At 31.5% G+C, this 13726-nt stretch overlaps 1 protein-coding gene across 1 annotated transcript; it reads left to right on the forward strand.

The window, feature by feature from the left end:
• Positions 8049 to 10752, forward strand: LOC104775991 (transcription factor MYB34-like). The gene is made up of 3 exons (XM_010499977.2): positions 8049 to 8370; positions 9299 to 9428; positions 10106 to 10752. Exons 1-3 carry the CDS (start codon positions 8238 to 8240, stop codon positions 10623 to 10625), a joined length of 783 nt encoding a protein of 260 aa, XP_010498279.1. The 5' UTR covers positions 8049 to 8237; the 3' UTR covers positions 10626 to 10752.

Below are 13726 nucleotides of genomic sequence, written 5' to 3' on the forward strand. Positions count from 1 at the left end.
AGAAACCCAATCGGCCTTTGTCTCTGGTCGATTAATAACAGATAATATTCTAGTTGCCCAGGAAATGTTTCATGGGTTAAATACTAATCAACGGTGTAGATCAGAATTTCTAGCTTTCAAAACGGATATGAGTAATGCATATGATCGTGTTGAATGGGATTTTCTGGAAGCGGTCATGGTTCGGATGGGTTTTGATTACAAATGGATTTCCTGGATTATGTGGTGTGTCTCCTCTGTCTCGTATAGAGTTCGTCTTAATGGTCAACCTCATAGTGCTATTTTACCAAAGAGGGGTTTGCGTCAGGGGGACCCCCTTTCCCCGTATTTGTTTATACTTTGCATAGAGGTGTTGATTGCCAATATCAAGAAGGCTGAACGGGAAAAGAAAATTACGGGCATTACTCTGGCTCAGGACTGCCCCACCATTTCGCATTTGCTGTTTGCGGATGATAGCCTGTTCTTCTGTAAAGCCGAGGCGACAGAATGTCAAACCGTTATGGAGATAATAGGTAATTATGGCAGAGCTTCGGGGCAAGAGGTTAATCTGGCGAAGTCTTCCATTATGTTTGGCAAGAGGGTTCCGCCTGATACTAGAATTCAGTTAAAATCTGTTATTGGTATTTCTATGGAAGGCGGTATGGGTTCTTATTTGGGTATTCCTGAGAATCTACTGGGCTCGAGAACTAAGGTTTTCAGCTATGTTAATGATCGTCTTGATGATCGTGTGAATGGTTGGTCTGCAAAATATTTAACGAAAGGGGGCAAGGAAGTTATGATTAAATCAGTTGTGTTGGCCCTCCCAACCCATGTTATGTCATGTTATAAACTGCCGTAGGAGCTGACTTCTAAGCTCACAAGTGCCATTGCAAGGTTCTAGTGGAAGTCTAATGACAAAGCACGTGGATTACATTGGGTAGCTTGGGACAAATTGTGTACGGATAAATGTGACGAAGGGTTGGGTTTCCGTGCCCTAGAGCATTTTAATGATGCGATGCTTGCTAAACAGTATTGGCGGTTAATTCACTACCCAACGTCCTTAATGGCTAGGGTAATGCGAGGTCGATATTTTAGGAATAAACATCCCTTTATGACTAAAAAACCATACTCCCCCTCTTTTGCTTGGCGGAGTATTTACTCAACAAAAGGTTTGGTGGAACATGGGACAAGAGTGGTGATAGGCTCTGGCTGTAATACTTCTGTATGGAGAGACCTTTGGATACCGGATAATCCACCGAGGCCAGCTTCTGGTCATGGGAAGGTGTTACACCCTAATTTAATGGTGAATCATTTAATTAACCCTATTACTAAGGATTGGTATTTGCCTATTCTCGAGGAGTTCATGAATCCGGAGGAAATCCCGATAATTTTGAGTATGACGGTCAGTCAGTCTTTTAAATCAGATAGGTTAATTTGGCATTACACAAAATCTGGGAAATATACGGTAAAATCGGGCTATCGGCTTGCACGAGATTTAAAAAAGGAAGTTGAGTATGGACCATCGTGTATGGCCCTTCGAGCACAAGCCTGGAAACTTGAAGTTCCCCCAAAGGTTCAACATTTTTTCTGGCAGATTGCTTCCGGTTCTCTACCAGTGCTGGGGCGGATTGCTTATCGGGGTGAGCGGTGTGATACCATCTGCAAGCGATGTGATTCTGTGGTTGAGACTATTAATCATGCTCTCTTTGAGTGTCCTCACTCGCGTAGGATATGGGAGTTGTCTTCGGTTTTGCTACTTCCTGATGGATTTCCATATGGTTCAGTATATTCGAATTTGGATTTTATTTCTAGCGGGCATCTTCTCAGACGAGAGTTTCAGACATTTGTTATCGCTTACCTTGGATTTTATGGTCAATTTGGAAGGTTAGGAATAAAAAAGTTTTTGGGGGATCGGCGGCTGAGCCAATTGATGTTATTAATCAGGCGACTAATAATAAATTATTATGGGAGGAGGCCAAAGCTTTCCCCTTCATTCGGAGTTACAAGCACTGATATGGGAGATGGAGTCTCTACAGAATGCTGGTATTTTCTGCCATGCCTATGAGACGGATTGTGCGGAGTTGGTGGCGATGGTGCATGATCCAGATGAGTGGTCCGTTTTCTCCAATCTTCTAGATGATTTCAGCCACTACAAATCAGTTCTTCCCACCTTCTCCCTCACCAGGATCCAACGTACGTCGAATGTCAGAGCCGACTGTCTTGCTCGTTCATCGAGATTTTTAGTTTCAGAAATATTTTTTGTAAACTCTTCTCCTCCGGTTTGGGCAACCAATCTTGGAGTTATTTTCTAATTTAATGTTTGATTGACAAAAAAAAAACTCACTAGGATTTAACCTGTGCTACACCACGAGACAATTATTTAATTTTATTTATAATAATGTTTGATTTTAGAGGTATTTAATTTAGTAATAAAATTATATATTTTTAATTTTAAGTATTTTTAATATTTAAGCGGTGATACAATTATAAATTATTCTTAAAGTATTATAATTTTATCAGGATAAAACACTTAAATTATGAATTATAACTGTTTGTATAATGTATAATTAATCAAAATAATTTTTTTTATTTATTTAAAATAATACTATTATTGTTTTGTTTGATATATAATTATTTAATTTAACTGATTGTTTATTTTTCACTGTATACAGTTTAATGATTGATTTTTCTATTTTTTTTATTTTGGGACTCGTAAATAGAAAAGAAATTTGCTATTAATAAGTAATTTAAGTAGAATTAATTAGTTTCTATAAAAAAAAATTGATGCTTTTAATTTAAGATATTTTACTTATTGCTTTTAGTGCAATTTTGTAAGGACTAAATTTTTAAATAAGCAAAATTAAAATGGTAGAACCAAATATATTTCAAAAAATGTATATATAAATTCAAATATCTTAATAATGCACGAACTTATAAGTTTTTTTATATTATTGAAAAGTTACATATATGAATGATTACTCAATATATTACATAAGAATATATGATTACGCAATATGTTTTGATAAAAAAAAATTGTTTCGCAATATACAACTGAAAACATGTAGCCTGTAGGGCATATAAGACTTAAATACTATTCAGAACGTCTCTGACATATCACGAGTTGAAAAAAAATATATATGTTTGAGATTTCTAGTTTTCTTAAAACAACTGAATGAGACGCCAAAAATAAAAATAAAAAACAACTGAATGATAATATAAAAATATATGCCATCCTCTCAGATTCATCTAAAAAAAATGAATGTGAATTAAATTTTATCTTTTTTTCTGAAGGAATTTTATCCTTTTTCATTCGTTATACTCTCGATTTCATCTTAAATCCTGGTTATCAGAAGCATACAGAGTAAATTCGGGTATCAAATACTTAAGAGGGTAATAGTATTTTTAATTTATATATATATATACATATATATTACTAAATTCGTTAAAGTTTTCTTATTATTTTGTTAAAAATAATATGATGGTATGTTTTATACATAAATGGCGTTTTCAAAAGTTGAATACCTTCATTTCATAATTATTAGTTTCATACTTCTTTACGTCCACATACGTAAAAGAAACTGTGATTAACATATTAAAGAAGCTTGAACCGATATAAATATTAATGTATACACAACATGGACCTGATATCAATATGTATACATTTATATAGTAAACAAAGTTGATACATCCTTTTCACGTATGGATAGATATCTCGATCACTGCATCTCCACACACACAAAAAAACAGTTATTTGTACTTTCAACTTTTTTTTACCTGTTTTGGCAAATTTGTTCGCACAAATTCGGATAAACATTGATATTTATTATATAAGTAATAATCGACTTTTGAAATGAAATATCTCTATATATTTCAGGCCTATCATGTTACTCCACATGGGACTAGCATAAGAGATCACAAGAGAGACTCACAAGTCACAACCAACAACATCAACCTTATCTTGTTTCTTTTTCATGTTTTAATTCGTTTTTGTTTTTCAATTTCAGCCACAGATTTAAAAGATTCAGACATTCAGGATCATATCTCAAGACTCAAATGTTTTGGGATTTCTACAAACCCTTCATGTGACTTCCGTTTTTTTTCCTCTTTTTTTTTGGTCTTGTGACATATTTATATTTATGTTATTATGCGATTTTTTTGTTAATATTTAAAATTAATTAACGATAGTTGAATCATATTTCTTCTGTTTAATTTTAAGTGATGTTTTAACGATTTTTTGTATCTGATTTTCAGTGACGTTTTCAGCTTTCAATAATAAAAAAATGTTTTTACTATTTTTATCATATTTAGATAATGTTTTTTATTAGTAAAATTCATTTTATAATTTATTAATATTTTATAGAAAATATATTTAGAAAAAGTTATATTTTTAAAAATTTGTATATAGAAATCTTAAACTAACTAAATGCGTCAAACATGTTTGCTGATAAAATAGCATCAAGAGAGACATTGGTATTAAATGCGGGGGCATTTTACGCGTCATGAAAATTGCCTTCTAACCGCGTAGTATTTATGTTCTCTTTACATGATCAAAATGATTCAAACAAGAAATGAATGATGACATGACAGTTTTGTTAACAGCAGCGAAGGTACGTACATAAATCAATAAACATAAGTGTGAAACTTCATCTCAATTATTCTGAAAAATGTGTAATCTTTTTTTCAAGCACGTGACGTTTCACCGAACGAGTCATTTAAGCACATGTCAATTAATAAAGCATTGTTTTTAACTCCAAAACAAATAAAAAATCGTGGATTTATTACACGTAGCGTGTAGACAACAGTGAGAACGATGATTAACGCGGGTTCAACTATAATAAAGTCAATGTGAAATCACAACAAAAATAAAAATAATAATTCAAGTATGCTCCATCGATCCTTTAATTTTGTTTTTTACGATGAATTTGTTATTTTACGTATCATAGTATTAGTAAGTTAGTAAACTCTTACGCACAATTAGTGATGATGATATATTGTAGTTTTAGGAGACATCTGTCTAATCTACTTTAATCACTATGCAGCCATTCATCGAAAACATCCCATATTCCATTTTTCCTATCGATCGAATTGAATGGATAGCCATGTATATATGGAGGGAGGGCAAAACTGAAAAAAATACATAATAGTTGTAGCTTAAAAATTTACAAAATTATTTGAGATGATTGAGGAGTCGTTGACTTGTGTACTATCATATATGGACCACAAATAAATAAATACAATTATATAAAAATAAAATAAAATAAAATAAAACACCTTTATGGAGTGAGACGTGTATGTACGTTTTAGGAATAGCTAGTATGGTCGGAAATATCTCTATCTTCTTATTTCCTTATATGTTACATAGATGATAGATCACATGCTAGTATTCCCCTAAAACGATTTGACAAGAAACTAAAACTGATCCAAAATCTGAAATTAGTCAACTACTGTGAGAATAAGTAAACGTCAATGTAAATGGTTTATGTTTGTGGCTATTGTACGTAGAAGAAGAAAACAACTACATGCATGTTGACTAATTTACATTTACATTTACTTATTCTCACCATATGCTTATTATGTAAATGTAAATGTAAACAGAAGTATGCATGTTGGGACCCACCAATCTAAACCATTTACATTTACTTATTCTCGCCATAAAAGTATCCATGTTGGGACGTAATAATTTAATATGTAAGAGACATAAGTTACGAGTATTATTATAGCTAGGAATCCAGACTTTGTAAACATAAATATGGCTCGTCCCCAGTTTGATATATTACTTTCGTTCAGTTATATTTTTTTCCGAATTATTTAATCATCGTTTTCATCCATATAGTATTTATGTAAACCTAATAAAAACAAATTACGCACCCCGAAATTAGACAGACGACAATATAAATCATAATGTTGAGCATGGGTCACACAAACGATACATAATCGTATTTGATTGTCTATACTATTTGTTTTGTTGGTCACAAACTAGTTACTAGCATATTAATCCAGTTTTTTATATATTTGATGCGGTCCAAAACTAAATGAAAATTTTTTAATTATGAAGAGAGAAGAGAGACCCGTATCGCCATTGTCTAGATCTGTTTGTAGCTATTGTACGTATAAAAGAAGATAACAACAGCTTAAAACCAACAACAAAGCACTGCTTTCAGAAGTGCTTATCTTTGTCCGGAAGAGATAGAAAAGTGATTTTGAAAACGAGGAACAACAATACCAAATACAAATGAAAAGTACAAATACAGAAGAAAATATATACACACACACACACATATATATATATATATATATAATTGAAATATAAGGAGAAAGCATACTATTAAAGATGTATATATCCATTTCTATATTTTAAAAAAAGAACTATGCTTCTTTTCTTAAACAAATCTTAAAACTCCAAAAATAATGCAAATATTTCTATAAATAAAAAAATCAACCTCCAAGACTTTTTTTTATCTTATTTATCATCTTTTTGCATAATGGGTATTTTGTTAAATATTTTATGAAGAAAAAGTATATCCTAGAAAGAATGAAACAGTAAATTTAATATATTTCTATGCTCAATTTCTCTAGAATTATTTGAAGGGCTCAGATTGGTAAGCTTCTAATATAATTAGAGAAGAAATGAGGATGGAAAGGGGAAAATGAAAATAAGGGTATAGTTTCCATCATCTAAAGACACATGTGGAATACTTTACATATTTTCCAGCTATATCCGTTTTATAGAAATTAGTTTTTTCCCCCAACTTAATCAGTAATCACTCTTAACTGAAAAATATATCGCAAAACGTTGAATAATCTAACAATGATTATGAGACGTATTCACGTAGCAAATGCGAGACCGAGAAGTGTGAATGAGGATTGATGAAAAGGATAAGAGAGCAAATAGATTTCTCAAAGACGGATTCGACCAAGAAACACCGGTCTTTTCGTAGTCAATGGACCATTCCTTTTTTTTTGTATGAGAAATAATAGTTGATAAAGAAAGACGATAAATGTGAACATCGATCGTTTGATACATGACTTGGGGCGTGACTCATGGTTTTAGAGTAAACAATTAGTTGGAGGTAAAATATAGTAATATGATTGAAATATAAAAATAAAACTGAAAATAAAGAACTACTCAACAATTTGAAGGTTAGAAATTTTCTTGTTTTAAGGTAAAAAAACGGAGGAATACAATAAAAAGCTTTTATCAAAAAAAAAAAAAAATACAATAAAAAGCTGTTTTTTTTCCTTTTTTTTTTCTGGTTGCCTGATTGGATCATTTAGAATAACAATAACAATTATCTTTAACTTTATTTTTGTTACTCACCCAGTATGACCATGCCTTCTAATCTAAGCACGCCTGCAGTGACACGCTGAGAGCCACGTCGTCCCACAAAAATTTAATTGGCACCTACTCTTTTGCTAAATTTCCCAATTATTTATTGGTATAATTACTGCGTACTAATACTATTCAGTATTCACACCTGTGTGTAAACTATGTGGGGGATAATAGTATCACAACCCTACCATTTCTTACTTTTGATCTAAGTCAGATCTAACCTGCAGTAACCACTTTTGTTTCTAGAATGGACTTCATTTAATATTAAATTAAAGAATTAATACGTGTGACTAAAATATATAAGTGCTGAAGAATTATCATTTAGTTTTTAGTAAAGCTTTTATATTTTGACTTGCATTTGATTTTGTAAGTTTGATTTCCATTTTTTATAAGTTGGATATAAACTTCGTCCGTTGCAAGATTTTTAAAAGGCGTTAATTAGATTGTTTATTTATTTTATTTTTCGTCGTTACACGTAATTTTGGCAAAATCTGGTCATTTTGGTATATATATGGTATTAATCAAACATTTGTGCTTTGAGAAATTACTATTCGAAGAAAAGGGAAAAATATGTCGTACCCTAAATTAAAAGGCTAAAATCGTCGAGGAGTTAATCAGATATAAAATCCAACGGTGGACGTAGAATAAAGCCAAAAACGGAGGGGGCTATATAAATTACGTACAATAGCCTATATATATTAGCCCTTAGGATAACACATCCCACTAACTCAATTCTTTCGAGACCATTCTAGTAGTATTCTTCTACTACGAGTAAAAAGTCTGGAGAGAGAGAAAGACTCGTTTACAAATAAATAGTCTTAACTTTATTTCGACATTGTCCTCTCGTGAGGTAACGAACGTACGTGGCAGTATAGGACTGGTTTGTATTTCTGATAACGATACAGAATACAGTTTGGTTGGCCGGAGAAAAATGGGAAGGACAACGTGGTTCGACGTCGACGGGATGAAGAGAGGAGAGTGGACGGCGGAGGAAGACCAGAAGCTCGTCGCTTACATCAACGAGCATGGCATCTGTGATTGGCGCTCTCTCCCCATAAGAGCTGGTATATATAAATAATTTCATATACATATATACATATATTATAGAGAAGTACATTTCCATGTTGTGTTTTTGTGAAACTGTGCTTGCTAGAACATATTTTCTACTTCTCCTTTTTTGGAACAAGGGTTTCTAGAAGTCTAGATAATATACTGCGTGTCAAAATAAGTCATTGCGTGTATATATATAAGCAGCAAAATACTTAAACATTTCATACTATATTAAGATCATGTAGTAATCAAAAGAACAATATTCTTGGTCGTATGTCTTTGAATTGTTTTGAATTGTTCTGAGATTTTTTGTACTTTTGCCCTATTTAATTTGTTGCTGAACTGCTGAAGGTTCTCATTTGGATTATTAGGAGACTATGAGTAAAGTACTGATATATACACCGAAATTTCGTAAAAATTCAGAGATTCTCTTCAACATACTGAAGTTATAATAAATAGCCGAATCCATGTTCTTTGGATTCAATATCTAGCTCTGATGATATATATTTTTTTTAATTATCTTTGCAGCCAAATGAAGAACGAAAACTTATTTTATAATTTATATTTCTTTGTACTGAATGATTGATTTATATATTTTGTAAATGCTAATTTTATTCGTTCCCGAATCTACACAATTAGAAACTTATACCAACTCTATCCATAAGATGTAGTAGTATAAAAATGATTGCAATCTATCAACGGTGCCCAAGATCGACAAGTGTTACTTATACTTAGTGACAGGACAGTAAAAAATCCTTTTTTAAAAGTCCAATCTCCAAAAGTTAAAATCTTTACAATTTCCTTGCTTTCAAATTCTCCACTGTTGAAAAGTATAATTCGTGGTAGGTTCTTTTGTTTGCCACTACAAAATCTCACAATAAAACTCTTCTTTTTTTTTTTTTTGTGCTACAAAAAGTTGACAATCTAATAATTTAAAAACAGGTTTGAAGAGATGTGGAAAGAGCTGCAGATTAAGGTGGCTTAATTATCTAAGGCCTGGGATTAGAAGAGGCAAGTTTACTCCGCAAGAAGAAGAGGATATCATCAAACTTCATGCGGCTGTCGGAAACAGGTTACTTTCTTGATCAATTTATATGCAGAATATTATATATTTCATATAGTTACGTTGGTAAAGTCCACATATTACAACAGAGAGTTATTATATTAATTACTTTGATACTATAATAACCTTGACATGTGCATGATCATATATGGATTACAACAGAGAATTATTTGCATATGTCAGAAGATAATAAACATTAAATTGTAGGGATATTATACATCAACATCGTTAATCACAAACTAATAGTTAATGTCACGTATTGCCTAGTTTGGATATAACATCCTTTACTTATTTACTGCAAATAGCATTAAATATGCATCAATACTCTCATTTAAATCACGATGGATTGGAAAAAAAAAATTGTTATTTATCACTATGACGCTAATCACCATAAGACTCTCTACAGTGTCATAATAACTAGTAACAAATAAAAATATATTGTGATTCTCAATCATGATTAATCACTTTGACGTTTATATGCACAATACTATATATGGAGTATTTTTTAAAGATATTAGTATTATACTGTACAATACAATTCGATTATTTAGAGCTAAGAAAAATTGACCTTTCCACAGAGTTTGGAGATTGATTTGACTTTTATTTGGGATCTTCCGATCTTTTTTTATTTTTTCTCTATAAAAAGCATACTAAACCTTCTCGTTTTTATTTTCGAAAATTTAAAGGTGGGCAGCCATAGCGAGGCAGATGAAGAATCGAACAGATAATGATATCAAGAACCACTGGAACTCTTGTCTCAAGAAAAGACTTTCGAGAAAAGGAATCGACCCGATGACCCACGAGCCCATGATCAAACACCTCACCGTCAGGACCACTAACGAAGACTCTGGCAGCACTTCCACGACAACGTCAGCGTCGACGGAAAGCTATCCTTCCTCAGGATCCGCTCGTCTCCTCAATAAGCTCGCCGAAGGTATCTCATCTAGACAACACAGTCTGGATAGGATCAAGAACATCTTGTCGAACCCAATAGTCAGAAACAGTGATCAAGTAAACGAGAAAGAAGAAGAAAGAGAGTCAAATATGGATCAGAAGATTGACGGTGGTGAAGAAGAAGATAATATTCAGATTTGGGACGAGCAGGAAGTTAGGCGTTTAATGGAGATTGATGTAATGGACTACGAGATGACGTCATACGACTCTGTCGTGTACGAGAGTACTCATATACTTGATCATCTTTTTTGACTTGATATATAATGGGTGTATGTATATGTTGTTCTTGTTCGCAACTTAGCATATATATGCTAACTTGCTAAGATAGGGTTTGTCGTTGCAACGAAGAATATTAATGTACGTGGACCACTTTGATGTCCTAGAGGCGAAGTCATTTAACATGGGTTTTTAATTATGGAAACTGTACAAAGGAGTTCAAATGAAAATTATGAAATACTAGGAAACGATCATGTATTTTGCGAAATTCATGCAATCGCGGTTTACACTCAGAACCGGTCCATAGACCAAGCCAATAAAGGATCAGTTTGCGGCCCTATATATTATAGACAAAATTTGGTATTATTTTCTCAAAAGTTTATTTGGTCTAGTGGCGTTAGGAATGGTAGTGAAGATTACTCATCACGAGTTCGAGCCTTTAGCTCATTTTATTGCATACAATCACAAAAATTTAGTCCATTTATTCTTTTTGATTATGGCCCTCCAAAAGTTAGCGTGTGTTTACAAAAAATGGTTAGGGTTTAGATTTTACGATTAAACGAAATTATATGTCAAATTCAAAAATAGGTATGGTTTAATATAATATGAGAATTAACAATTTTAAAATTAATTGATCTACCAAATTTGTTTTCTTAATTAAGATTTATTTTATTAATTTAAAGGAGGTGAATATAAGAGGTTTAATTGTCCAAGAAACAATTAATCTGAATTGTACTCAATAACCAGTCGAGTCGACTGATTTTTTTTTTCTTTTGTTTGTGTGTGTGTGTTGTGTAATGTTATTTGTATTTTACAACAAAACTAACTTCATACAAAATGTTATATGTTTGAATATTTTATTGTAAAATCCATAAAAGCTCCTTTTATAAACTGCTTCACCATCAAAAGAGTTAGGGATCTAATTTTTAGATCATGCCTTGACAAAGCAGGATTAGTGTGCATTACACAAAAACTTCCATAAAAAAATATAATATTTCTTAGTGTGAAAACTTTTTCTCGACATAAAATTAGTATAGTTAAAACAAAAATTATTGTATATTAAAACCAATAATTAGTGTGATAATTATTGTATCTTGAAACCAATAATTAGTGTGATAACTATTGTATCTTCAACAAAAATTAAAGTTCATTAGTATAGTTCAATACTAATTAACTCTCATATTTCTTCAAGAAAATATAAATACCTAATGATTTTAAAAACTAATTAGTTCATAAACTCATTTTATGTTAAAAATTAGACTGATTTTGAAGTTTAAAATCTGTTTTTTCTTTTTAAATATATTTTTTTTTTGTCAAACTTATAAATTGTAACGTGTGATGTTTTGGACTTGTCAACGTTATCATTACAAAGAGTCAAAGACTCATTGATGCCACATGTGATTGGCCGCGACCATGAAGAAAGTGATGACGGCACGCACGTGTAAGCTTATTACATCTTGAATGATTGCATCTCGAGTAATAAATATTAATCTCTCCGTTTCATAATATATATACGATGTTTTGGAAGTTTTTTTATGCAGTTTTATTTGTTTATGAGTAGTTAAATTTTTTAAAGTAATTATTTTTTAATTTACGTATTTTTACTCAAAATATTTTATATTTTGAAACGGAAAGAATATCAAAAACAACTGTAAGTCATTCCAGTAATTTTAATTAAGAATATGTTAGAAACGTAAAGTTAAGTTTTTTTTATAAGAAAAAACGTAAAGGATATGATAATATATTACGTCTTTTAAACATAGTTTGTTAGTCAGTTAAGTTTTTTTTTATAAGAAAAGTTAAACAATACTTTTTGTTAATCGACAACCATTAAAATCATTGTGCCTCAGTGTTGTAGTGAGCTCTTAATTCTCGTCATTATTTTTTTTTTCTTTTACACCATTGACTTAACACATTACTAATTTGAGAAACTCTTTGATTCTATATTTCTATTTACCAAGACGCGCACTAAACACATATATATAGGGTTGTGTATTTAAATGTTTAACTTTTAGTTAATCATCAAATCATCAAATGAATTATCAATTGTAGCGTACCATTTTTTAGTTAATTAATAAAATTACCTCCTTTTTCAATAAATTTACCCGTCGTTTTTTCCACAATGGGTAAACGTTTGTCTTATGAATGCAAAACGAGACTAAATTATTTGCTTTTTATACAAAGACAACAACTTTGTGTGTACTGTTCATTAGTGTTAACGTGATATATCATTGGAGAAAAAGAAAACATCAAACTATCAAAATATATATGGACAACAACAGAGTCTACCAAAGCACAAATCCATATTAATATGGCCTACGAATACGATGATTAATGGGTTTGGCCTATAATAATGAAACAACTTGGTCTCGGCCTTGGCGATTTTCACATGTCATGCGTGTGCTTCTGTTTAAGTTGGACTCTGATAGCCCACTTTAGCCAAAACTTGAAGACGCGAAACTTGGGTATATAACCCGAAATAAATTTTGAACTGAAGAATCCAAACCGAATTGACTTGAGGTTAATTATGAATCAGTTGGTACATTTTCGTTCTATACTGATTACTGAAATAAACAAAACTGTAGCTATTGTTGATCCAACTTCCAAGAGAATTCAATAGACCGATATTTCATTAAAACTTATATTGGATATTCACTAAAGTTAACTATGCATGTGATTTGATCCAAATGAAAATTTCTGAATGCCAATTATCTATGAGGTATTGTGTCACCGACTCACCGATGGTGTTTGATTCTTCTTCGATATATATCGTCAAGTCAAGTTCATCAACTTATGTTTTGACAACCCTTTTACAAAAAAAAACTTCACCTTATGTGATATTAATTCTTTTTATTCTTTCCGATATTAAACAATAGAGATATTAAGTTTGATTGCATTCATAAAATGTTGGTAGTAATCTAGACCAATTTTAGTTCGACTATCAGTGTTTTTTTTTTCTTTCGCAAAATATTGTTTTATATTTACCATGTCTATTGAGTATTGACCCAAATTAAATCATATTTGTATTATTTTCATCTTCTTCGTTTTCTTGATGTCCTATTTATTAGCATCTCTGTGTTTCCTTTTCCGTAAACAAAGAGGAGATCCCGAGATCCGACCAAAAAAAAAAAAAAAAA

Source organism: Camelina sativa, chromosome 3 (assembly GCF_000633955.1).
Source record: "Camelina sativa cultivar DH55 chromosome 3, Cs, whole genome shotgun sequence".
Classification (NCBI taxonomy): Eukaryota; Viridiplantae; Streptophyta; class Magnoliopsida; order Brassicales; family Brassicaceae; genus Camelina; species Camelina sativa.

Bases quoted from the DNA above. Each gene is read 5' to 3' on its own strand.
- LOC104775991 (XM_010499977.2), top strand. From the start codon at position 8,238: ATGGGAAGGACAACGTGGTTCGACGTCGACGGGATGAAGAGAGGAGAG. The intron at 8,371-9,298 runs GTATATATAAAT...ATTTAAAAACAG, and splicing joins CTCTCTCCCCATAAGAGCTG to GTTTGAAGAGATGTGGAAAG. The intron at 9,429-10,105 runs GTTACTTTCTTG...GAAAATTTAAAG, and splicing joins CATGCGGCTGTCGGAAACAG to GTGGGCAGCCATAGCGAGGC.